The sequence below is a fragment of the Peromyscus leucopus genome, chromosome X (genome assembly GCF_004664715.2).
Source record: "Peromyscus leucopus breed LL Stock chromosome X, UCI_PerLeu_2.1, whole genome shotgun sequence".
NCBI lineage: Eukaryota > Metazoa > Chordata > Mammalia > Rodentia > Cricetidae > Peromyscus > Peromyscus leucopus.
The window spans coordinates 36,102,076-36,127,201 of record NC_051083.1 but is presented as its reverse complement, the minus strand read 5'-3'; the positions used below and the strand labels follow the sequence as shown (position 1 = coordinate 36,127,201).

At 39.1% G+C, this 25,126-nt stretch overlaps 1 protein-coding gene across 1 annotated transcript in view; it reads left to right on the top strand.

Moving 5' to 3' along the window:
• Positions 1-7,840: 7,840 nt before the first annotated feature.
• The window catches only part of Smpx (small muscle protein X-linked), a 51,628-nt gene continuing 34,342 nt past the window's right edge, over positions 7,841-25,126 (top strand). Inside the window, exons 1-3 of the mRNA XM_028873216.2 lie at positions 7,841-8,061; positions 12,199-12,255; positions 24,567-24,653. Of these exons, the coding sequence (XP_028729049.1) occupies positions 12,217-12,255; positions 24,567-24,653 (126 nt within the window). The 5' untranslated portion in view covers positions 7,841-8,061; positions 12,199-12,216. The remainder of the gene's footprint in view (positions 8,062-12,198; positions 12,256-24,566; positions 24,654-25,126) is intronic.

Sequence of the window (25,126 nt, the reverse complement as noted above, 5' to 3'; positions counted from 1 at the left end):
TCTTTAATATGTGTGTGTGTGTGTGTGTGTGTGTGTGTGTGTGTGTGTGTGTGTGTGCGCGCGCGCGCGCACATGTGTGTGTGTAGGCTAGAGGTCAACCTTGGGTGTTGCTCCTCAGGAGCTTTTTACCTTTTTTTTTTTTTTTTGACAGGATCTCTCACAGAACCTAGAGCTTACCAATTTGGCTAGGCTGGCTGGTCAGCAAGCTCCAGGGAAACCCCTGGCTCTGCCTTCCCTGCACTGGGATTACAGGTATGTGCTAACCATGCCTGGATTTTTTACATGGGTACTGGGGATCTAATTCAGTTCCTCATGCTTCATGGCAACACTTTTCTGATTGTACTATCCTCCCAGCCGGTGGCCTCATTTTCAATTAGCACCCACAATCTATTGAGACTTTTATGTTTCTGAGGTTAGCAATGACATTTTATGTTTTCATTTCTCCAAGGAAATCTAACTCCAAGACAGATTTAGATTTTTCCAGTATATAGTAACAATACAGATAACTTTTGTGACCTCAAAATGCATGGGAGTTTCTCACCAACACAAAGCAAGCCATTCTGAAGTAGATGCCAACTGAGTATCTTCTGGTTAGTTTAGTTCTGACACTGTATACATAGAGATATATCAGAGCCCATGAGTTGAAGGTTCAGTTCTCATGATTCTAATTCCATGTACTGTAGATGTCACTCAAAACCCCCAGGATGTTTTGGCCTATGCTTCTGACCATGAGATATGAATCAGAGTCATAACTCCCCATATTTGTTATATTTCTTTGAATATTTCACAGATCTCAGGGCAATGTGCTTATCTGCTTTGGGTAAGGCTATTGTAAAGGATACAGATGATGCCAGGTATAAACAGAGGCATGGGAAGAGTACAGAGCTTCCATGCCCTTCCTAGACCCTCCACTGTTGAGCTAGCTGGAAGCACTCCAAACCTTGACCTTTTGAGTTTTTCTGGAGCCTTCGCTGCAAATTCATGCTGATAGGAGACTGATGAGGGGAACCAACATAGCCTGTCTGTTCAGGTTCTCCTTGGTCTTTCTTTATAGCAATCCTCCCTCCAGGTTATGGGGCAAGATTGCTTTAGAAAGAACAGGGTCTTCTGATCTAACATGAGACAAGGTAGATCAAAGGAGGTAGGTTTCGCCAGAATCTGTGGTCTGTTATCTCAATGTCCCAGAATAAGAGCATGCTATGTGCCAGATCTGATGTCAAGCACGTATGAGGTGCACATTATGGTTACTGCTATCTTCACACCTTCTCCAGTGTACCAGTCCCTTGAAGTCTCATGATCCAAGCTTTAGAGGCAAGTTTAAGAGCTGCTTGTCTTTTCCATTCTACCACATCTAGTCTATCAACAAGAGGTCATCTTTTTCAAAGTTAAAAAAAAAGAAAAGAAAAAAATTATGTATATGGGTGTTTTGCTAGATGTGTATCTGTGCACCACGTGGGTGCCTGGTGCCCCCAGAGGCCTGAAAATGGCATCAGATTCCACGAAACTAGAGCCACAGGTGGCTATAAACTGGCCATGTGCGTGCTGGGAATTGAATCTGTGTCCTCTGAAAGAGCAGCCAGTGCTCTTAACCACTGAACCATCACTCTAACTCTGTAAGAGATCTTTTGAGTGTATACCTAGAGGGCATTTTTAACTTCTCTGCTCCTCTTCATCCAGATTACTATCACCTGTAACCTTTCCAACACTCTATTTTCCCCTACTTTTTCTAGCATGGTGTTTTCTATATGTTAATAGCAGCAGTGGTGAACTCATTAAGACTCAAGCCAAGGCAACTGATTGAAACCTTCTATGGATTCCCATTGCAGTTAAAAACCAGCATCTTTTGCCAAAATGGTCTACAAAAGCCCTGCTAGTCCCTGTCTACCATTATTACTTCATCCCATGGCAATCTCCCATGTGTTTAGGCTTTGCATTCTGGGATTGTACATCCCCATTGCAGGGCTTTGACACATATGCTCACCTCTTCCTGTAATGTTGTTTTTCTTGGTTTCTTCTCACCTTTTCAATTTAACTTCTTATAGAGATGCTTGTCCCACCACCCCTCCCCCATTCTCTTCCTCAGATTCTGTGATATATATTGTGATATATATATATATATATATATATATATATATATATATATATATATATATCTTAAGAGGATTTATAATCCTGGTTTGTCCGCTTAGCTCTGTCTCTCCTTTCCCACAGCAATAAGCTCTGAGGGCAGATAGTGAGCAAACTCTTCACTCTTGTGCATTGTTTTCTCCCCCAAAACAGTGGGGATGGAAGAATGATGCCACTTGGTAGATGTTCAGGATATTCATCTGGAACTGAGAGACCCTTGTAAAGCCTCTATACTTCTAATGTGAGCATCAGAGCACTTCCCCCATAAGCTCTGTAGCAGTTTGTGTCGTCCATTTCCCCATAGTACACAAAACCTACAACTATGTTGTTGTTTGTCTTATCTTGCTCATTTTTAAGTCCTCAACATCTAGCACAGTGCTTAGATTACAACAGACAACATTAATACAAGTGATAAATTAATGAAGTTATTCTTTTGTTAAAAGGTGACTTGGGGAAAGGAAGATGTCTCAGTGCTTGTGTGAAGACCTGATGGCTTGTATCCTATCCCCAGATTCCACAAAGTAGAAGCAGACCCAACTCCTGAGAGCTGTCCTCTGACTTCTACATGTACACTGTGGCATGAATGCTTTCACACACACACACACACCACACACACACACACACACACACACACACACACACACACACACACGCCAAAATAATAAAAAAAATTAAAAGACGACTTAGTTATAAGCACAGGACAACTGAGAGCTGGTTGCCAGTTATTTCTTTAAGGACAGAATGTAAGGTACTGTGTTTTTGGAGATACAGATCTGAATCCTCTTCTGAGGCAAAATAACTCATTTATTATAGAAGGAGAATACTTTGGGGAAGCAAGCTATCGAACTACAAAGATAAAACAAAAATCCCTTTTTGAAATAGAGCTTGGGGGAAGGAGATGCTAAAGTGCTGTGCGAAACTACATGAAAAGTAGTAGAGTTCCAATTCTACACATTGCTTCTTGCTAAAAGAAAGGTTTCCTCTTTGTGGGTTCTTGTGGAATGAAGCTAAGGTCTAAGGAGAGAAATGACATATGGCCACTGAATCATGGCACAGAACCAGGAGCAAAGAAGAGAAGTGGTTGGCTCACAGTGTCACTGACAAGATCCAGTTTTCTTTTCCTGTTGGGCTTGGCATTTGCTACTCTACTATTTTCCAAAATCATCAATGATTTTTTGATGAATATTATAATGTCGTTTGTGTTTTGACTCAGCCACACTCTAGGAACATGACTGGAACATTCTGTCACTTACAAAAAGGAGTTAATATGCAGCATCATATACACATGCAGAATTCTAAATTAAATTATTGCATACTTTGGAAAAGTGATTTTTAAAATATTTTTATTACATTTATTTATTTATTTATTTATTTATTTATTTATTTATTTGGGGGGACATAAGTATAACCATGTACATGTGGAGGTTAGATAACATGGTTGTGGGGTTGATTCATTCCTTCTACCATGTGAGTCTCAAGGATCAAACTCGGGTCATCAGGTTCGACAGCAAGTTATTTCTTTCTTTTTGTTTTTTTTGAGACAGGGTTTCTCTGTGTAGTTTTTGGTGTCCATCCTGGATCTCGCTCTGTAGACCAGGCTGGCCTTGAACTCATAGAGATCCACCTGGCTCTGCCTCCTGAGTGCTAGGATTAAAGGTGTGCGCCACCACCGCCCAGCTGACAGCAAGTTATTTTACCCACTGACCTATCTTGTTCCCTCTGAATAATTGGATCTTTGTATATCTTCCTTTTGAAGATTTATTTGTAAGTGTGTGTGTGTGTGTTTGTGTGTGCGTGTGCGCACACACGTAATTTATGTACAAGAGTGCAGTACCCATGGGTCAGAAGAGGGTACTAGATCTGGAGCTAGAGTTAAAGGCAGTTGTGAGTTGCCCAACATGGGTGCTAGGAACCAAACTTGGATCTTATGCAAGAGCAGTATGAACTCTTAACCTCTTAGCCATCTCTCTAATCCTTTTTGGTACATATGCAAGTTTAGTGTTACTTTTCCTCTTGATTAGAAAAGATGTTTTTATATAAATATGTTAGTTCTATGACAAATGTGCATACAGAAAAAGTTTGTATTTATTATTCCACAATTCCACACAGGTATTTTCAATTTTTACTTGGAAAAGGATATCAGTATTTATTCTCTGGATCCATTTTCTTGTTGCTAAAAGCTCTTCCACATTTTAATATTCCTTATATTATTATTAGAATTAAAACTATACATTGGGGCTGGAAAGATGGCTGGCAGTTAAGACCTCATACAGCTCTTACAAAGGATCTGACTTTGAATTCTGGAACCCATGTCAGGCAGCTCACAACTGTCTGTAACTCCAGCTCTAGGTGATCTGACACCTTCTTCTGGCTTCCATAGGCATGTAGGCGCATGCGCGCGCACACACACACACACACACACACACACACACACACACACACACAATTAAATAATAAAACAATTCTTCAAACAAAACAAAACAGCAAACAACAACAGCAAAACACACACACACAATTAAATAATAAAATAATTCTTCAAACAAAACAAAACAGCAACAACAACAGCAAAACACACACACACACACAATTAAATAATAAAACAATTCTTCAAACAAAACAAAACAGCAAACAACAACAGCAAAACACACACACACAATTAAATAATAAAATAATTCTTCAAACAAAACAAAACAGCAACAACAACAGCAAAACACACACACACACACACAATTAAATAATAAAACAATTCTTCAAACAAAACAAAACAGCAAACAACAACAGCAAAACACACACACACAATTAAATAATAAAATAATTCTTCAAACAAAACAAAACAGCAACAACAACAGCAAAACACACACACACACACACACACACACACTCACAAAACATGTCTTTACTTGAGTTATGTGTGATTCATGTTTGTATATCCTGTGAAGTGTATTCTAGAATTTTTACACAGGCTGTTTCCCTCTTTGCATTTATTTTAAAAATATGTTTCCATTTCCAAAAATATATACTTGCTTTGTAAGGTGGTACATATCAGATAAGGTGAGATCCTGTGTAGGAAAGTACACTTACATAAAGCCTTTTAGATGTGTGCATATCTTATCTACATCACTACCATTCTCTCTCTTCATTGTTAAGGGCATCCTTATTTTATAGGATATTTGATTTTTGTTATAATTCTTACTTAATTCATCTTCTGCCATTTATTTATTTATTTATTTATTTATTTATTTATTTATTTATTTATTTATTTATTTCCTTTACAGGTGTGGGACCCATTCCTGGTTTTGTTTGTTTTAAAGATGTAAGAGGAAATTGTTTTGGGGAACTGAGGAAGCATTTTCTTTTATTGGAAGATAAAAGCCTCCTATCCTATGGCCACTGCTCCTCCTCCTGGTTTGGATGTACATGACAGATCCTGATTCTTGGAGCTATGGCTGTCATCTTGAGAACTCGAGAATAAAATACTGACTTGTTTAGAGTGGCAAGGGAAAAGAACTTGAAAGAGCCTGGGTCTTTTGACATCATAGAGTTTCTGACCAAGCCCAGAGTTCCCTCTCTTCACATTCCTGGATCAGTGAGATAGCAAAATAGCTATTGATTGGGCTATTACTACTCTAGGACGAATGTTAATCAATGGTGTACTTCCATGTGCTTCTGTGGAGGTATACATATGAGTGTGGTCCCTTGAGGGGACTTCTGTACACTAGGAAAGAATGTGAGAGTCAGAAGTTTGGAACAGGCCAGGTGTGTGGAACATATCACTCATTCCAGCACTTGGGAGGCAGAGGCAGGCAGATTTCAATGGGTTTGAGTCCAACTTGATCTATTTAGTGAGTTTCAGGCTAGCCAGAGCTGTATAATGAGAACTTGCCATATATATATATATATATATATATATATATATATATATATATATATATATATATGGAAGAACTGACTTAGTAAAATGAGTCTTCCCTTGCTGTTTTCTACAATGAGCACAATGTCACTAACTCACAGAGCTTTTGAAAGGACTAAATAAAATGATTTAAATGAAAGCACTTTGCAGCTTAACGACGGCTAAATGGATGTATTCTTCTGTTAGATATCCTACCACTCTTGGACTGTAGTATGTGTGTATTGGGGGTGGGAGAGGTGACGGTAATACAGGTAAAAAGGACTTTGGTGAATTGTGTTTTGTGAACAACACTGTGCCCTGCTCCTCTTAAGTGATTTTTACTGAAATATGCTCTGAAGTCTTAATCTGTCCCTTCAATGTCCAGTTCCCTCTGACTTCCTTCCCATTTTCCATACATTGAGTGAGACTCACTATTTCATTTTCCTATTCCTCACCTTGACTGTCCCTGTCAGAAATAGACTTATCTTGTACCCTGTTTCCTTGAGCCCCTTCATTAATTGTCACTCATCAACCTAGTGTGGGCTGGTGTGTGCCAAGTGCTTCTTGCACAGCAGGTGCAGACTTTGATGGGAGCCTTGAACTGACAACAGGAGCGGGGATTGTAAGGGTCATGGAATGAAGTCAAGTCAAGTGCTTGCCTTCTTGGTGTTTCTGAGAGGCCCCAGCTGGGGCTGATGCTCAGATGACAACTACTCACTGCTCCACAAGGTTGGACCCTGTTGATGTCCTCTGTGCTTGATGATGACTTCACCCCTGACTTGGAGGAGGTGGTTGACTCAGAAAATTGAAAGGGGGTGGGTTCTAAGTCTATCCACTCTGTGGAGTATTTCTACTAAAGTGATTTGGGTTTTTATTTTGTTTTGTGGTTGTTTTGTTTTGATTTGTTTTGATTTGGTTGTTTTTGTTTGGGATTTTTTTTTTTTTGAGGTAGAATCTCTCTTCATAGCCCTGGCTGTCCTGGAACTCACTATTTAGACTAAACTGACCTTGAACTCACAGACATACACCTGCCTCTGATTCCTGAGTGCTGGAATTAAAGGTGCAAACCACCATGCGTGGCCCAAAGGGGAGCTTATATGAAGTTAATTTCACAGACTGAAGAAGTTCAACAACAAAGCCATGTTCAAAAACAGTGACCATGAGCCTTAGAATTTGAAAAATATTTCTCCAGGTACCTAATCTTGGCCCTTGCCAAACCTAAAAGTAGACATTTCCCTTTGTTTTGTTCTCTTCTGTTGTCTCTTTTGTGCCAAGATCTAAGGTCAATGCATCAATAAAAGCAGTAGAGCCAAGTAAGCAAGGATTCTGAGCCCAGCGATCATGACAGCCCATCCATTTTTAACCATGTTCGACCTACAAACTAGGGTGATGTCTTATAGTTTGATGTAATGGTATAAATTTTATTATTTGGTGACTGCTTACTGAGGGCTGATTATTAAATAACTTTAACAGCTCCCAAACGGCCAAGCTTGGATCTGAGCAATGTCTGATATCAGCACCCCTGCTTCCTCCCCCAATTTTTAATGAACCTTTTCTCATTTTCTGGCCTCTAGATAATACAGCTAAAGATAGGCTTTTCCGACATTTTGAAGTTCACTATACTCCTCAGAAAATGTGAGAGAATGCAGCCAGCCTCCTCAGGAAGATTAGGAGGGCAGTAAGATAACACGGCCACCTCCAGGCTGATATTTGAGCCCTGCTTTCTACACGGTCAAGCCTTTCAGAGTCAGCCAGCCTATGGCTTGTATCAAACTCTATATTTAGGAAGAACAACTGTGAGCTATGACAGGAATTCTCTTTAACACTTAGCCTTAAACCAAGTTCCCCTCTATCCCCAAGCCAGGAACAGCTCTCAGGACCAGAGAGCCAGAGCACTCCAGCTATTTCAGCCACATGAAAAGCACTGGAATTGAGATCCCAGCTCAGACGACACCGGGAGTTCCTTCTACCCTCTAAAGAGCTTTGTGTTTTCTCACCTGGCTGCTTGGGACTGTCCTCAGGCAGTAAACAAATCCAGAGAGCAGGTAAGCAGAAGGACCCAGCTTTGGCTCTCCACTTTCTAGAGGAAATTTCTTTGATCACTGATGTAAAGTGACTACTCATAACTTTGTAGTTTGCTAAGTACTGGGTGTAGCTTCTTTGTCAATTGCCCGCTCACTGGTGATAACACTAATTGTATAAGTAAGTGTGTGTGTGTGTGTGTGTGTGTGTGTGTGTGTGTGTGTGTGTGTGTGTGTTGAACTAAAGGGGTTTTCATTGACAGGAATGTTAAAAAATATCTACAATCCAGATATGATAACTATGACCTTGAAGCTCTGCTGGCTAGTGTTACAGTCAGCTGCAGACTGCTAACAGGCTCTAAGCTGAGAATTAATCAGAAGTGTAGGCAGAGGAAAGCTGGAACGTTAGTTTTTGTTTGTTTAAATGAAAACCATTGTGAGAGTGTTAGACAGCGTAAGTTTAGAATCCCTCTCTCCTTTCCTTAAGTGCCAGGCTTGGTCTCAACAACAAACTTATGTAGACAGAATCATCTTTTCGAGAGCTTTGCTTTGGTCACGGTTTTCCCGTACCCAGCAGGGTAGAGGGCAGCACTCAGTGTCCTTCTCTCCATGGACACCAGATTCCAAGGTACGGAACTGCAAAAACTCTTTCTCTTCCCTCCCAGCATAGTGAAGTGGTCAGAGCATCATTCCCCACCTCCTTGGGAATTATTTTTAGCTCCAGGACAGAAGATAAATCCCTTTGAGATAGAGCCTTACTCATTTCCTTGACCTTTCAAAAGAACACACAAAGCTCTTCTTTCCAAACAGCGATTGATTTGCCCCTTAATCTCTTCTTGTGAAATTAGTGATATTAATGTTGGATGGTTATAGTAAGTTGAAGGGTTTTATTTAGAAGCTAGATATTAGATGATGCCCAATCAAAAGCAAATAGAGGTCTATCATCCATGACTCAGCATACAGATCATTAAAATTTCCCACAGACTGCCAGGAAAACTTACCTGTGCTCAGTTGGCAAGCCTCACCAGTTTATTAAAGTCAATATATGCCTTGTCAAACGTGCAGTGTTTCAAATTTTAGTCAGATCCAGGAGACAGACGTAGCAAGTGCATGTTGTAAAGAGTACCTATTTGGATCAGAAGCAGTGGTCCTGAAGTGGGTGGTGGTAGGGTGAGTATAGAAAGCATCGCTTGCTGTTTCCACCCATGGAAGAAGCACGCAGATGCAGAGGGAAGGTGCACTACACTCTACATCCTGATGGAGGTGAATGCTCGACCAGGGAAACAGCCAGGGAACACTGTCTATTTTTATTCATCACTGTGCTTTGCCCTGATTTCTCTGCAAATAATGAGAGCAGCAGGAACTGCTGCTGAACTGATTTATACAAATATTCTGTAGCCTGATGGTGAGAAATGAGAGCAGAAAGAGAACGACTTTCTGTAGATGTCTCTATTGAAGATGGTCGAAGACATTAAGAAAAGATTCACATACAAATGAGAATCTAACAAAGCTAGATAGGGGAGACAAGGTTCATGCATCTGTTAGGCCAGAGTGGCCCAGAATATACTATGATCCAGTAGTTAGTGCAAATTGTCAGTGAAACAATAAATCACAGACAAAAATCAATGTAGTATAAGTAAAACCACTCATTGTTTGCTGCTTTTGCATTTCAATTTGCTACTGTAATCACATAAGGGCATTTCCGAATCCTCATGATTGAAATTAATATACAGTAACATAAACAAAAAACAAAACAATGTTGCCAGGTGGTGGCGCACGCCTTTAATCCCAGCACTTGGGAGGCAGAGGCAGGCAGATCTTTGTGAGTTTGAGGACAGCCTGGTCTACAGAGCCAGTTCCAGGACAGTCAGAGCTACACAGAGAAACCCTGTCTCAAAAATATGTTAATTCAACTCTAGTTGTATTGCACACGCAGTGAACACTGTGCTCAGGTCTTTAAAGTCTTATAAGAATCATTATTTTTGCATTATTTTTCTTAACTTTTGGCAAGTAGAAACATCAAAAATTAAGCCATTTTAAGCATCTCATTTTGGAATTGAGCTGTGTACCCTAGAATGAATGACAAATTAGAATGTTCTTCACGTCTCTTCTATGCTGAATGGAAGGTAGCACTCCACTTAAAACTAATCATAGAAAAAAATGTATTCTTGATTGTTTAATCTGTTGTTCTTACTTCTTTTTCAACTACATTAAAATTAGGTCTTCCTGGACTCTTACTGTGGAAGCAGTGCCTATATCCTAGCAAAACATTTAGTTGAAACTTTAAAAGTTCTGTTATTTTCATGTACATAGCTCCCCAAACTATATAGGCTACAATAATTGTAGATATTTTTAAAATAAATATACAATTATTTATCTTCATAGAATAGAAGCTAAGATCTAAAATTAAAAAAAAAGCCCTGAATTTTTGCCAAAGTTCTCTGGTCATTTATTTCTGTGTTCAAGACCAAGCATCAGTTCTTCACTGTACTTAAGTCTGCAGATGAGGACAGCATTCAGAAGTCGTTAGCTGTGGCCCTTGGCAATAATGCAACAAACATTCACACCACGCTTTGGAATTCAGAAAGCCTTGCCAGAGGCATTATGTCACTCAAATCTTACCATAACATGTGAAGCAGGGCCATTTTGAGGAACAGAAAACAGACCTAGAAATATTGAATAACATTGCCCAAACTTCAGGTCACTTGTGTGAAATGTTAATACTGCTCCATGTGTTCATTCAGTCATATGTTAACACATATGCATAGCGCTCAGTAGATAGAATTCAGTTAACTTATTTAAGGCTTAGAACAGAGCATGTTTTTAATTCAATGAGTTTTTAATTTTTTACTTGCTCTGGTTGATGTTTAACAGACAGCTATAAAAAAAGGCCAGAGCTAGGTTCATTATTATTCTTTGTTCCTTTAGCTCCAGCAAACCATAGCCTACATCCCTAGATGGGCTTTGGGCCCAGTGCTCAAAGTTAGGTCTCATGTGTTTAAAGAAAGTTGGGGAAGAAAACACTTCTACACTTTGGGGGGTCCAATATGTAGTCATTATTCTACTTGCCTTCTAAGGTAGTTCTACTGAAAGAAGACTATAAATGAAGGCAGAGTTTTTCTGTCCCAGCTGCCTGGTCGCAAATAAACACACAAAAGCTTATATTAATTACAGAGTGCTCGGTCAACAGCTCAGGCTTATTACTAACTGGTTTTTACATTTAAATTAACCCATTTCTATTAATCTATGTATTGCCACATAGTCACTGGCTTTATCAGTCTTCTGTCATCTTGCTTCTTGGGAAGCTTGCTCCCATCTCTCCTGACTCTGCCCTTCTTCATACCAGTCCTCAGTTTGATTTTCCTGCCTAACTTTATCGTGCCTTGCTATTGGCCACCCGCCTAACTTTATCCTGCCTTGCTATTGACTGAACAGCTTTATTATTAACCATAAATCATAAAAGAGTAAATCATATTCACAGCGTACAGAAGAAATATTATACAACATAAGACAGCTAAAGAACTTTCTGGCTCCAGTGTGTCTAGAGCCTAGGCTTATTAGGGATGGTTGGGTGGGATATATGTGAAGATTAAACAACTCAGCTCTTCAGATAGTCTTCCAGGTCTCTGGGAAGGGAGGTATATGTACAGCTGAGAGAGGGTATTCGGAAGTGGAGACATCTTTGGGTATTCTACAGAGAATAGTTGCCCCTGGTGAACTGAGTAGCTGCCCTGGCAACAGTGAGTACAGATCAAAAGTTCAGTTTCAAGCCGAGAGCCTCTGAGGCCGAACAAAGGTGTTTTATTCCCACCACCTCTTCAGTTTGCTGCTCTTGGCAGAAGGTCAAGAGGGCAGGGAAAGAGATGATAGGGCCTTTCAAGTTTCTGATCACCTATCATTTGCATCAGGGGCAAGGCATCTCAGTATATCTCCTCTTGAATGATTTATCGAGGTGCTCTAGTGTTCCCTCTCCCAGAGGCATTGGGAAGGAGAGCCTCCAAGTAACTACAGAAACTGAGACTGAAAGAATATATGGCCAGTGAAAGGGGCGACTGCCCAGTTGAATCATGAGTTAAAATTCTAATTTATCAAGACCTTGAATCTGAAGGCTGCCACCTCTAACAGTGTCTTCTTTGTTTTTGTTTTTGTTTTTTATTTTAGGGATAAGATCCCGTGAATATGTCGAAACAGCCAATTTCCAATGTTAGAGCCATCCAGGTAAGTAGGTATATTTGTGTTTTACCATCAACTCGGTGGCTTCTGGTCCAATTCCTTAGTAAGTCATACCAACTGCGATTGTTCATCTCTAACTGATTATTAACTTTAAGAAAAAAAAGAACATTCCTCTTTATAAGACTTAGGGGGCAGAACTGAGAAATAAAACTGATAGGGTAGAACTGAGAACCGAAGCTACTTTTGATTGCTCTGAATCGTAAGACAAAGTTTATAAATGAGAATTACATTCTACAAAAGGTACTAGATTCACAATAACCTATTTTATCCTTTATGAAGAACCAGAGAGAGGCTCCAGAAGGCCCCAAAATAACAAAGAGTGGGAAACACTACTTAATCTAATTTGATCAGTATATCTGGTATGCATGTATAAAAATATAGTACTAAAATATACTGCTTCTCATAAGGATATATAGCTATTACAGGTTAATTAAAATATGTTTGTTTATATGGGATTTTTATATGTCCATTGATAGAGAATAGAAAATTAAATTTTAATTTTTGTAATCAACTGATATACAGATATAACAGTAGGTCACAGTTTGCTTGACTCATTTGTTTCAAATATATCTTTTGGGGCAGGAGGTTTAGCTCAGTAATAGAGCACACAAATTGTATGTATACGGCTCTGAATTCCCAGCACTAATAAAATTAAATAAATCTTTCTTTAAACAATAACCTTTTAAAGTCAATAGTTCTTCCAAAGCCTTGTGAGTTTAAGTTCATATATTATTAATTTTCCTCATGTCATTCCAACAAACTTGTTGGTTGCTTAAACTGGCTTAAGTGTCATCCACAAAGAGGAGATGGAAGAGCAGGCATTTGGAATGTAGATACAATATGAAAATAACTTTCAGTACTTGTTTTTACTAAAGACTTAATCTGTTAATTTTTTTGAGGGCTCTGAGTTTAACTCTCAAATAGCTCCCACCCCTGGGCACAATACTTTACTGTCAAATTCTGTCTTCCTAGTGTCAGCACAGAATCTAACTGTGCTTTCTCCAAAGAAACTTCTTTCCTTTCCTGGCCTTTTCTGAATGCTGCAGAGCACTCAGTGGCTCCTGAGTATTGTAATTCTGATGCACTAAACACAGCATAAACACAGTGACAAATGGCTGACTGAGCTTTGGAGTGCTCTGTGAACATTCGGCCAGGCTGTAAACATGCTGTTGAAGGTTTGAGAAATCCTAGCACACAGCAGTGGTGAAGGGTGTTGGAGAGACAGATCTTTACTTGTCATGACTAATGCATACCCTTAAATTGATGGCGTTCTTAAATGGCAGGACATATACCAGTCTCTGGAAACCTGTCACTGAGCAAGCCCAAGGAGGGGCCTATGCATTTGGCAAGGATTTCCTTTCACATGTTGACAGTTGGCATTCTGGTATCCCTATCTAGTGAGTCTCTGATGTACACTGACAAAACCGTGCCCACTGCTATTATTTTGTCACCTGGACCTGTGAACCTTGAGCCTTGAATCTTCTCTTTTACATGATATTCAAATAGTAGCACGGACTCTGAAACAGACTGCAGTCCTGAATCCATCTTGTGCTAGTGCAGAAACGTGGAAAAGGACTTCCTGCTGTTTTACCCCTCTAGACCTCCATCTACAAACCTGTGGAATGCAGGTAATAGTAGTTCTGTTTAGGAATTAACAAATGAGACCCCCAAAATAGCATAGTAAGCTATCATTGGAGACCAGCCATTATTCTATTTATATCACAAGGGTAGTTTATGTCAGAGTTGTGATTGCTGCACTCCAAGCTCTTGAAGTGCTAAACAGAAAATTTCCATTTTATTTTTCAAAACACTATCAAGCTGCTTTTTCATCCCTTGCTTTTAAAGCTGAAAGTGTATTGATTTTTCTTCCTTAGTGCCCTCTGGCTCACACAAATCTCCACTGAAAATTCACCAGCATTTTATTTACTAAATTTGACCTTGATGTATTTTAAGGTCTGCAATATTTAAAAAGCTGCTATTGACCATTCTCAATAGCTGTTATTATGCTGTATTACAAAAAATCCATCCACTTTACCAACAAGGGCAATCAGTGGTTCCTCATGGATGTGGTGTTGTCTCTTTCAATATATTTGATGTTTCACCGAAAGACCTATTTAATGCACTTTCAAATGAAATATTTTTTGTTGTGGCTAGTGTCAGCACTATCTGATATTTTCCTTTCATCCTTACATTAACCTTAAACAGGGCACATTAAACAAACATCAAAGTTGTGACACAATACAAAACAGTTCATAGTAGGAACATTAGATTATGATTTTCTCTGGAGCAAACACAAAATCTGATGAGAGATTACTCCAATTGTGTAAATATCATAGGATGCTCTTAAATGGTATAATTAACACACTTTAGTCACTTCATTTTTTTTTAAATTACTCTATCTTTTTGTGTGTGGATGTTTTGCCTGGATGTATGTATGTGCACCACCTGTGCCTGGTGCCCAGTGCCCACAGAAGCCTGAAGAGGGAGTCAGATCCACCATGTGAGTACTGGGAATGGAACCTGGGTCCTCTGAAAGAGCAGCTAGTGCTCTTAACCTCTGACTCATCTTTCCAGTCTATAATCACTTGTTTTTACTAGACTCTTATCTACAGTTCTATTCAACTGCCATTTTCAGGGGGGCATAGTATGTGCCAGGAGTATTGTACACAACGAGTTGACACCTCATCTCTGTTCTTGATAAGCTTATAGACTGCAGTACTTAATACCTACATGACTTTGGGCAAGTAGTTTATCTTCTCTGTCCTCCATCTTTTATCTGTTAATGGAATTAGTAGCAGGACATGTTTCATAGTGTTTCTGCAAGTATGAAATGAATTTAATACATGTAGATGCTAGGCCAGTGTCCAAATGATAGTAATTACTTAATAAATTGCTGTTACCACCCATTGATCAGTCATCAGTTACAAATATCTGGGACTTTAAGCATCCTTAATTTACTTTTCTGTAAAAATTGGGACAAACACTGCTATGTAACAGGACTGCTATAATGAATAAACTAGATAGTTCATCACAAATCTCTGTTTCTGGTACACAGTACACACACTCCTTAAAAGATGAGTCTTCTGCCTATGCAATGCAAGAAACTCCATTTCCCCCATGTACCAAAGTAACATGGAGGATAGATAGACTAGGCTCATCCTTACAGAAGGTAGATAGCTGTCTTTGATATTTGCTGAAGATGACTGTTATTCCCCACTGCATTAAGTCTCAGCTAATGGCATCAAAACATTTTGAAGGAGTCAGTTTACTTTTCCCCAGACTAGAGAGAGCTCTTTAAGCTGCTTGTAAAGTTTTATATCAGATGTTGACAAGACATTTTCTAGAAAGAATCAGGTATACTGTAAATATGTTAGGCTTTGAATTGTTTGGTCTGCTTCAACTGTCATCTCTGCTATTATTTTCTGAAGCAATCACAAAGCCATAAGTGAATGAATGTGCCTGTTTCCCAATGGCTTGTTTAAAATTTAAAATTTAGGTGGTGGGTTGCATTTGTCCTGTGGATTGCAATTTGACAATCCCATTGTTGATTATAATAGAGCTGCAACCAAGGCGACATCAGCACACTCTGTACTCTGGGTCTGTTCCCTTCAGTTGAAGGGATGTGACATGACAGGTGGCAGGGAAAGTTAGAACTGCTGAGAAATCTAATGCCATCCGCCATCTGTGCAGTGGCTTTCTCTAATGAGAACAAGTGATACCAGCCATTGGCTGTATCTTCTGGCCCTTCTGAGCACACCAATTTTGGGAGTCCTCACAGGCCTCTCAGGGCCTCAGCTCACACAGCCAGTCATCTCTGGGTTGATATTGATCCATTCTTTCTGGTATTTGTCCTGTCTCTTGAGATCTAAGAGCATCATGACTGACTAGAAAAGAGACTTATGCCCTATTTGTGGCTGTGCTATGTGATTTGACTAAAATAGTCCTCATGATTTGTAAATAGAAGATGTTGTATCAAATGACCTTTAAAGCCCTGACCAGCTTCTAATAGCCTATGCATCTCCTGAGAATAGCTTCTAAGGCTTAATTTTTGTATAACAAAAATAGTTACAGTGCAGTGTAACTTTCATACATTGCAAGTTAGTGTTGGAAAAATTAACTGATGTACCTGGGATTACCTAGGACTGAGTCAGGTGACTCAGTCATTCACTGTGATCCTAAAATGCACTGTTCTATGGTTTTATTGGCAACTCCACCCATCCTTGATATAGAGGTGAATGGCTGTGGACCATCTCAAGGGAAACCACAAGTGCCAAGTCCACCTGAGATGCAATATCTTTTCATGGATGACTTGTGTTTTCCTCTTAAATAATTCACCCGACATTCATAAATGTCTTTTGAATGAAGATGCTGATAACCACTTAAAGTCATATTAAAAGCAAGTTGGTTTGAAGTGAAAAGCACAAAGCAAAATAATTCCATGATGAATGTGGTCTTGAAATATAAGCAAGTATGGCCACTATATTACCTCTGGCTTAACTGACTTAATCAAGCTTCGTGTGATCCTAAATCTAACTCCTTTATCACACATTCAAAGGAATGATTATCTGAGCCTTGCATTGTTAGGGAGCGTGTGGTTTCTTATTATGGGAAAATTTCCCTTGCTACACAATACACATGCAGAATGGAATATTTCTGTACCACACATTTTAGTACTTACTTTATCCACCCGTTATCAGTGCTCTCCTACTCTCCATAGCCCAGGGCATAAAGGCTCCATGGAAGCAGAAAGCAGCTTCCATCAAAGCAAAGGCGGTATACAGACAGGTTTTAGGGACTGTTTATCCTGGGTTGGATTTCAGGTTTAAAAAAAGGATTCTAAGTGTATGACAGTCCTTACTACAAAGGAGCAGACTACCATCCTGTGTGACTGGTCATCTAATCACTGATTAAGCTAAAAATCCTAACAATGACACATACTTTCCTTCATATTTTATTTAAATTAAAACAGAATGTTAACTTTCATTTGATGTTTGTTTTCCTATAGAGGCAAGACCTTTTCTTTGATCATAGGTCTACTGTTTCTTTCTTACATAAATTACTCAAACACACTGTTTATGATTTTCAATGCTGGTTTCTTCAAAGTGTAGCAAGAACTTGAATATAGCAGTTTAACTCTCAAGTAGGTTTGGTGTTACTCCAGCCAATGCTTTCTGATGCTTTGATGAAGGCTCCAACATTGTGACATGAGGCAAGAAGTCATACCCTGACTACAAGATGTCATGCTTTTAATGCTGACATTTACAAGTGCTTTAGAAATATAGCCTGTCCCCCAACCAATTATGCACTTTGTCTTAAAAGCTGTACAGTACATTCTTGAAACCTGCTTTACCACGGATGAAAAGATTACAGTTGAGTCATTCAGGAAATTGAAGAGAACAAAAAATGTTGAGAACAGAGTGTTTGGGGGGAGACCTTGCAGAATGAAACATCATGGGTGAAGAAGAGTGACTGCGTGGGAGTTTCTCAAAACTGTTGAGTGGGAAAGTTTGGTGTTTTGAATCAATTCCACATTTCATGTATTCCTAGGTCTTTATGCATTCTACTGCTGTAGAATTTTATTTCAAAATGAATCATCTATCTTTTAGTTAGTAGAGGTGTGTGCTCTTCTGTCCCTCTTATTTTAGGCTAATATATAAAAAAAAATCTCATTTTCTAGTCTAAAAGCACACTTATTTCTGCAAATCTTCAGTAAAGATACTCTAAATCTCAAAATGCCATGTTGTAATTCATTCAGAGAAGGACAAGGCCCAAGAACAAGACAGAGCAAAAAGAAATTCTGAAACATACAAACCTACAGGCTTTCCTGTCTACCATAGGAGAATGGCACACAGGAGGCCATCGATATTGGCAGACATGCTGGGACATTTGAAAACAGAAGATAGCATCAGTGGGTGTGTGAGTCCTTGCAAACACACAGTGTTCAGATAAATCACAGTAGTTTCTGTAAAAAAGCTAGTGAGTGGGGACAAGAAAAAAGGAGAGGATAGATCAGTAGCTGTGGAATGAGGTTTAGTAAGAATTGCCAGAACCCAGTGAGCAGCAGCTATCAAAATCTAACCCTTTGGGGAAAGAAGATGTCATCCCACTGTAAGCCATAGAGTAGTGACTCACAGGGGAATATTGTTTCCAGAATCATACTGGCTCAAAGCCTAGAGCCAAGGAAGGAGAACAATACAAATAATTAAGGGAGTGGTGGAATTAACTTACAGGGAATTCTTTCTACTTTTCTTCACCTGGTGAGATCAAGAGCAGTATTAATTTCACATCAGATAGATCTTCTAACAGGAAACATTATCCTGCTCTAGCCAAAGATGACCTGTTATATTTTTTTCCATTTCCAATTTAGAGAATGTAACAAATTATGTATAGCTTGGGAAGGTGATTAAGCAGGTATGCTGCATCTGGGGCGTATTTCAAGAATCTAACATGCATAAACTTCAAACAGGAACAAGAAATAAGAGTAGCAAGCTTTGAGGTGTTGGTGAATGACTTTAGTCCCAACACTTGGGAAGCAGAGGCAGGGAAATCTCTGAGTTTGATTGGTCTATAGAGCAAGTTTCAGCATAGCCAGGACTATACAGAGAAATCCTGACTCAAAAAACAAGAACAAACAACAACAACAATAATGAAATAAGAGTTGAATTGCAAAAGGAAACAAAAATCCCAAGGACCTTCTTCCTTTGTATTTATAGAGATTGCATATAGATTCACATCTTAATATAGATTCACATCTTAATATTGATTCTAGGTCATTCATGCCAAGCACTTTCTATGTTTTTTGTTCTAATATAAAAAAGTATAGCTAGCTAGGTGTTTGTGGTGCACGCTTTTAATTCTAGCATGTGGGAGGCAGAGGCAGGCGGATCTCTGAGTTCAAGGCCAGCCTGGTCTACAGAGTGAGTTCCAGGACAGCCAGGACTACAGAGAAACCCTGTTTTGAAAAACAAACAAACAAAGAAAACAAAAGTATAGCTTACAGTGACGACATGGATCTAGACCTCATTATGGTCCCAGGTGGCAGCACAGATCACCCACATCAATGTTCCCGCTCCTCTGTGGCAGCATTGCTCACGGATGTCAACATGGCTTCAGGTTGCTGCACAGACCACAGACATCTTGTGACCTTTGGTAGTAGCATGGGTCACAGACATTAACACAGACCTAGCCACAGTAAGACTGGGGCTCCAGGGTCCTGCTGTAGCTGGGGTCTGTGTTGATATCCTTGGCTGTGTTACCACTGAAGGCCAAGCAAATGTCTGTGATCTATGCCGCAGCCTAAAGCCATATTGATTGTTCATGGTCCCTTGCTGCATCCAAAAGCCTTGTCTGGGTCTGTTTGTGACCTGTGCTAACACCAGAAATTATGTGGAGGCCATGATCCATGCTCCTGCGAACCATAAACACCAAATTATCTGCTTTGGCAGTGATATTGATGACTGCAGGTGCACAGTTGAGAAAGAGGGACATGAAAGACTTCTGTGACAACCCCTCCTTCCACCCCAACCTTCCCCAACAAAAAAAGATATAGTAATGCCTAAACAAGAAGCTATAGAAGAGAACTCTTAAAAACTGTGATAGAATGCTAAGTGTTTCCCTCCACAATAGATGACTTCCAGCAGGTATGCAAGAGGGGAAGGATTCAGTTCTATTTAAGGGGCATGCTCCAGTGAGTGTCTAGCTAACACAAATAGACTTTTTTTTTGGCTGGGGGAAGGTCACAAGGGTCGGGGAGTGAACAGGGAAGGACTGGGAAGCAAATGTGATAGGGATGTATGATGTGAAATCCCCAAAGAATCAGTAAAAATACTATGTTGGGAAAAAATAAAGTTAAGAAAGTATAGCTTGCATTATACACAATTTGAATAGCAAGTACCACACTCAGACTGCAAATGGATGCTGTGGGATGTCTTTCTGTACACTGTGAATATATGTTGCTCACACTGGCTTATAAATAAAGCTACATTGGCCTATGGCAGGGCAGAATGGATCCAGGCAGGAAATCCAAGAGAGACAGAGAGAGAAGAAAGGTGGGGTCAGATAACGCCATGAAGCCACATTGCAAAATATAGAGTAATAGGAATGGGTTGAGAAAGAATAATGGGCTAATTTAAGTGTAAGAGCTGGTTGGTAATAAGCCTGAGCTACTGGCCGAGCATTTATAATTAATAATAATATTAAGCCTCTGAGTTAATTATTTAGGAAGCAGCTGCTGGATATTTGGTAGTTGCTGGTGGGACAGATACTTCTGCCTACAGATGGAAGTACTGAGTGATTGAAAAGGTTTTTTATTTATATTCAGACTTAGAGCAAAGCAATGAAAAGGCAAAAATACGACTCAATTTTCTGGGAAGAAAAAACTGATCTACAGGTCTACATTTTCCCATCAAATTCAAGTTATAAGAATTTTTCTTATGGCTATAATGTAGCCTATAATTTGTCACTCAAATATCACTGCCCTACAATTATAATAATGAAGCCTTGCTAATTATCTTATTACTAGTGTAGTGTGTATAACACATTTGACAAAGCACTGCTCTTATACTTCCTTACCGATGTACTATAATGCTTGGATGCTCAACATGGTTTCAGGCTGCTTTTGTTCCCATCAATATTTGCTGTTCTAAAAACCCATTTAGGCTCCTGATTTCTTGAGTGATGCCTTCAAGAAGAAAAAGTGTCATGTCATTGAGTTAATGGCTCATTTTTCAATGTAGTTTTTGTTTGGCATCTATTCCAAAAGTATGTATTTTGTGTTCTTTTCAAAGGTTACTCTCAAAGTATAAGTCTGTGATTTTAGAGCTGGTTAGAACCAACTTTAGCCAAAAGAAAAGAACTCTTGGGAGACTGGATTGGTAGAGCAGAAGGTTAACTATAAAGGTTTGATTTGGAAATGTAGCCTTTGTTTGTTGTACTGTTTATGTGACCTTGATCATAAACTTTAAACTCTTTGAGGTTTAATCTGTTTACCAGTCAAACAAAGATGATGATCTTAAGTTTACAAGACTGAATGTTGTGAAGAGAAGGTTATGAACCCTCCTTTTCTACCATTTTGCATTTTTCTTTTTGTTAGGTAATATGTGTTTTAATTTTTTGAACTTAAAATATAATTACATAATTTCTCTCCTTTCCTTTCCTCTCTCCAACCCTTTCTCCCTCTCAAATCCATGGCCCTGTTCCTTTAATTGTATAAATATAGTTTTTTGAGTCCAGTTTAGTGTTACTTGTATGTATATAATTTCAGGGCTGACCAGCTGCTATCACATAACCAATTAGGGGGATCATTTTTAGGGAAGACTATTTTTCCCAGTCTCAACATTCCTTAGTTGCCTGTGGTTCTTTGTCTAGGGATGGGACTCCATGAGCTTTCCCCTTTCAATGTTAGCATGTCTATTGGTATTGTCCTTGTTTAGGTCTTCTTTAGGCAGCCATATTGTTGAGGTATCCTGGATGAAGCTTCCCAGTCATTTCTAGGAGACACAACCTAACAGCAGAATCCCTGGTCCTTTCTTCACTCTCTTCTGCGATATGGTCTGAGCCTTATGTGTAGGAGTTGTACTGTAGATGTATCCATAAGAGCTGGACACCCTATGGTCAGTTGTTCTCTGCATTTTGACTAGTTGTGGTTTTCTGTAATATTCTCTATCTGTAGCAAAGAGAAGTTTCTTTGATGAATACTATTTTGCATTTTACATGTCCTTACATTGCTTTACTTGAAGGAAGGGTTCCATGGTTAAGAGGTTTAAAAATCATGAAGTAGCCCGTTATTTCTACTATAAATGGGGATAATGAGGCAGAGAACAGCTGTCATTTTTTCACTTAGAAAGAATATATACCAGCTCTCCTTCAATCTTATAAACCACCTATGGAGAGACTACAAGAGGTTCTAAGATTAATCTTCAAATAAGAAAATGTTGTTGCACCAAAACATGAACTACAATATTGTTAAGGATCACCTTTGCTTGTTTCCTTACTGAAAACTACATTTGATTATAAAGCATAATCTTGATTAAATGGCTTAAAACCCAAGTCTTTCAGAAACAGTATTTTAACCCAAATTCACTACTAGGAAGGTACTTCCCATAGATTCATAATAAATGGGTTGAATGAGGTGCTCTAAATAAACTTCTTCTTCAGGAGAGGTGAGGTCAGGGTCTTTCTTTGTAGCCCAGGATAGCCCCAAACTCACAATCCTTTTGCCTCAGCCACCAAGTACTGGGATTTCACTGGGATTTCCGGTGTGTGGCACTGCATGAGGCTCTAACTGATTTTTTTTTTTTTTGTTTTTTTGAGACAGGGTTTCTCTGAGTAGCTTTGCACCTTTCCTGGAACTCACTCTGTAGCCCAGGCTGGCCTCAAACTCACAGAGATCCGCGTGCCTCTGCCTCCCAGGGCTGGGATTAAAGGCGTGTGCCATCACTGCCCGGCATGAACTTTTAATTAGTTACTCTTCTCTCAAATAGTCATTGAATTGACTCTTTTCTTCTTTCATCCAAATTGTAGTAGAGGAAATAGTCTGTAGTCTATTGGTCCAATATCATCTCTGAATCTGTTCACATTGTTTTGGTCCTATTTCAAGCCTCTATGTATGTCATTCAGTCTAAATATTGTCAAATGTGAAATACTAATAATTTATTCAGTCTTGACTCTTTGTGGTGCTGTATCTGAGAGTTTCATGCAATCTAAGTGGGCACTCTATCACCAAGACACATCCCTAGTGAATAGCATTTTTTATGTCCTCCTAAGAAATAAAGTAATTACACCAATTAAAATCATAAGAGGTGACCTGGAGAGATGATGCCTTTTTGAAATTCCAGTTATTGGGGAAACTGAAGCAGAAGGACCACTTGAGCTTGAGGCTAGCCTGGGCAACATAGTAAGATAATGATCTCATGAGATTTATGAAATTTTACTCCATATTTTTCAGAACATAAGATCTATCTTTCCCTCCATCTTATGTGTCTCTGTTATGATACATGCTGATGAAAAATACTTCTTGGAATCAAAATGATATATCTTTGATGCTATTTGCTGCCAATACTCTGAAACTTGTTTCCTTTCTGTGGGATCAGCATTATTTTAGCACAAAAGAGGGTTTTCAAGCCTGCTCTCCTTTGAGGCAAAACGTAGACCTGCCATGTTGTGTGAAAAATGCCACTGGCTATTTCCTATGTTATGGGTTAATCATTACCCTGGCAACAGAGCATAAACCAGGTGGCTCCAAATGGACTTCTTAATTTCATTTGGTGTGGTATCCAAATCATCCACTCTGTGTCACAAGTTAACAAAACATTTTGCTCCTTTTGCTTAGGCATCATTTTCACTCATATCAAAATGAAATTTCACCTTTTTAAAGCCCATATATCCAATTACTTATAAGGCAACATTTTATCTTCAGTGGAAAAATGCATTCTCATTTTTTAAAACTGTTTAACTCATGTTTTATTTGAGCAATACTACTGTTTGAAGATATTATTGGTTAAGTATTAAACATTTTCACCTCTTGATGTCTGTAGAAATATGGGTGAAATTTAAATTTGCATATTATCTTCTCAAGTTCAAATTACTGTGTCAACATATTCTTACATATTTTAGTGTTTGAAGTATTTCATGTTTACAAGAAAGTATTTTATGCTTGCCACTGGAGGAGATTAGTATTTCATCTTAATAGAGGACAATAATTGCATTTTTATTAAAAAAGGAAATTGATTTTATAGCACTGTCCTTTTTCCTTACTATCCCACACATGACAGTGTTGGGGAGAAGATAGAAGAATGTCGACTCAGAGAGCTGAGGTGATGCTAGAACAGTGCCAGGATGCTACAGGAAGGGGGTGACAATTTGCAAAGTGTGGAAGCACCCTCATCATTGTACATATGAAAGAAACTGATGGAGAACTAAATGTGGTATAGCTTCTGTGGATGCTCTTTCTTCCTTTCCTATCATTATGTGTTCCTTCCTCTTCACTGAAAGGGGAAAATAATATGCACCACAAGAGGGCAACGGCCAGAACGAACTGTCTTCAAAAATTCTTCCATCCAATAAAGAATTATAAAATCACTGCACAGACCTAAGGATGAATACCAGGAATGTGTAATAAATGGAAGTGAAATTTTCCTTTGCATATTTTTGTGCTGTTGTTACAGCAATTTTTCTTAGATAAAAAGCTTTGAAGATGTAGTTTTCAGAAGCATTTTCCTCATGATGATTGCTGTCTTAGAATGTCACTGCAATTTCTTTCTATTCTTAAGCTAAATTTACCCTGTTTTCTCTTTTAGGCAAATATCAATATTCCAATGGGAGCCTTTCGCCCAGGAGCTGGACAGCCTCCCAAAAGGAAAGAGAGTATGCCTCAAGCAGAGGAGGTGAGGAAGAGAGCTAACAGAGATAAGCAAGGCCTGCTCCCTCCACAGTCTTCCTGGAGGCTAGGTTTCTCAGTTAGCAGGGAAATTCTGTGCTTCCCTTCCACTTCAGCCAGTGTTAAGTGTCTGCCAAAGTTGCTTGACTTGCAGGTGTCAGCTGAATTTGTGCACGGGTGCTTTGGGGTTAGCGCTAGCCACTTGTTTGGTAAGTTTTTACTCAGGGTCTATGAGTAAACTGAGCAAGCTGTGTGTGGTGCGGCTTCTGATGGGAGATTAACCTCAATTAGAACTCAGTAAGTAAGCGCAATTACTTTCAGATTCAAACAGTCACCTTGATCTTCCTTTAAAAAGAAGGCTTTCTGAAAGAGGCTATCTGGTCTCCCTCCCTGTATTTCCCTATTCTTTACTCCCTGTCCAATTGAAATCCCTTGCTAAAATAGAGATGGAAATGAAGAAATGTATCAAGCAGAAACAAG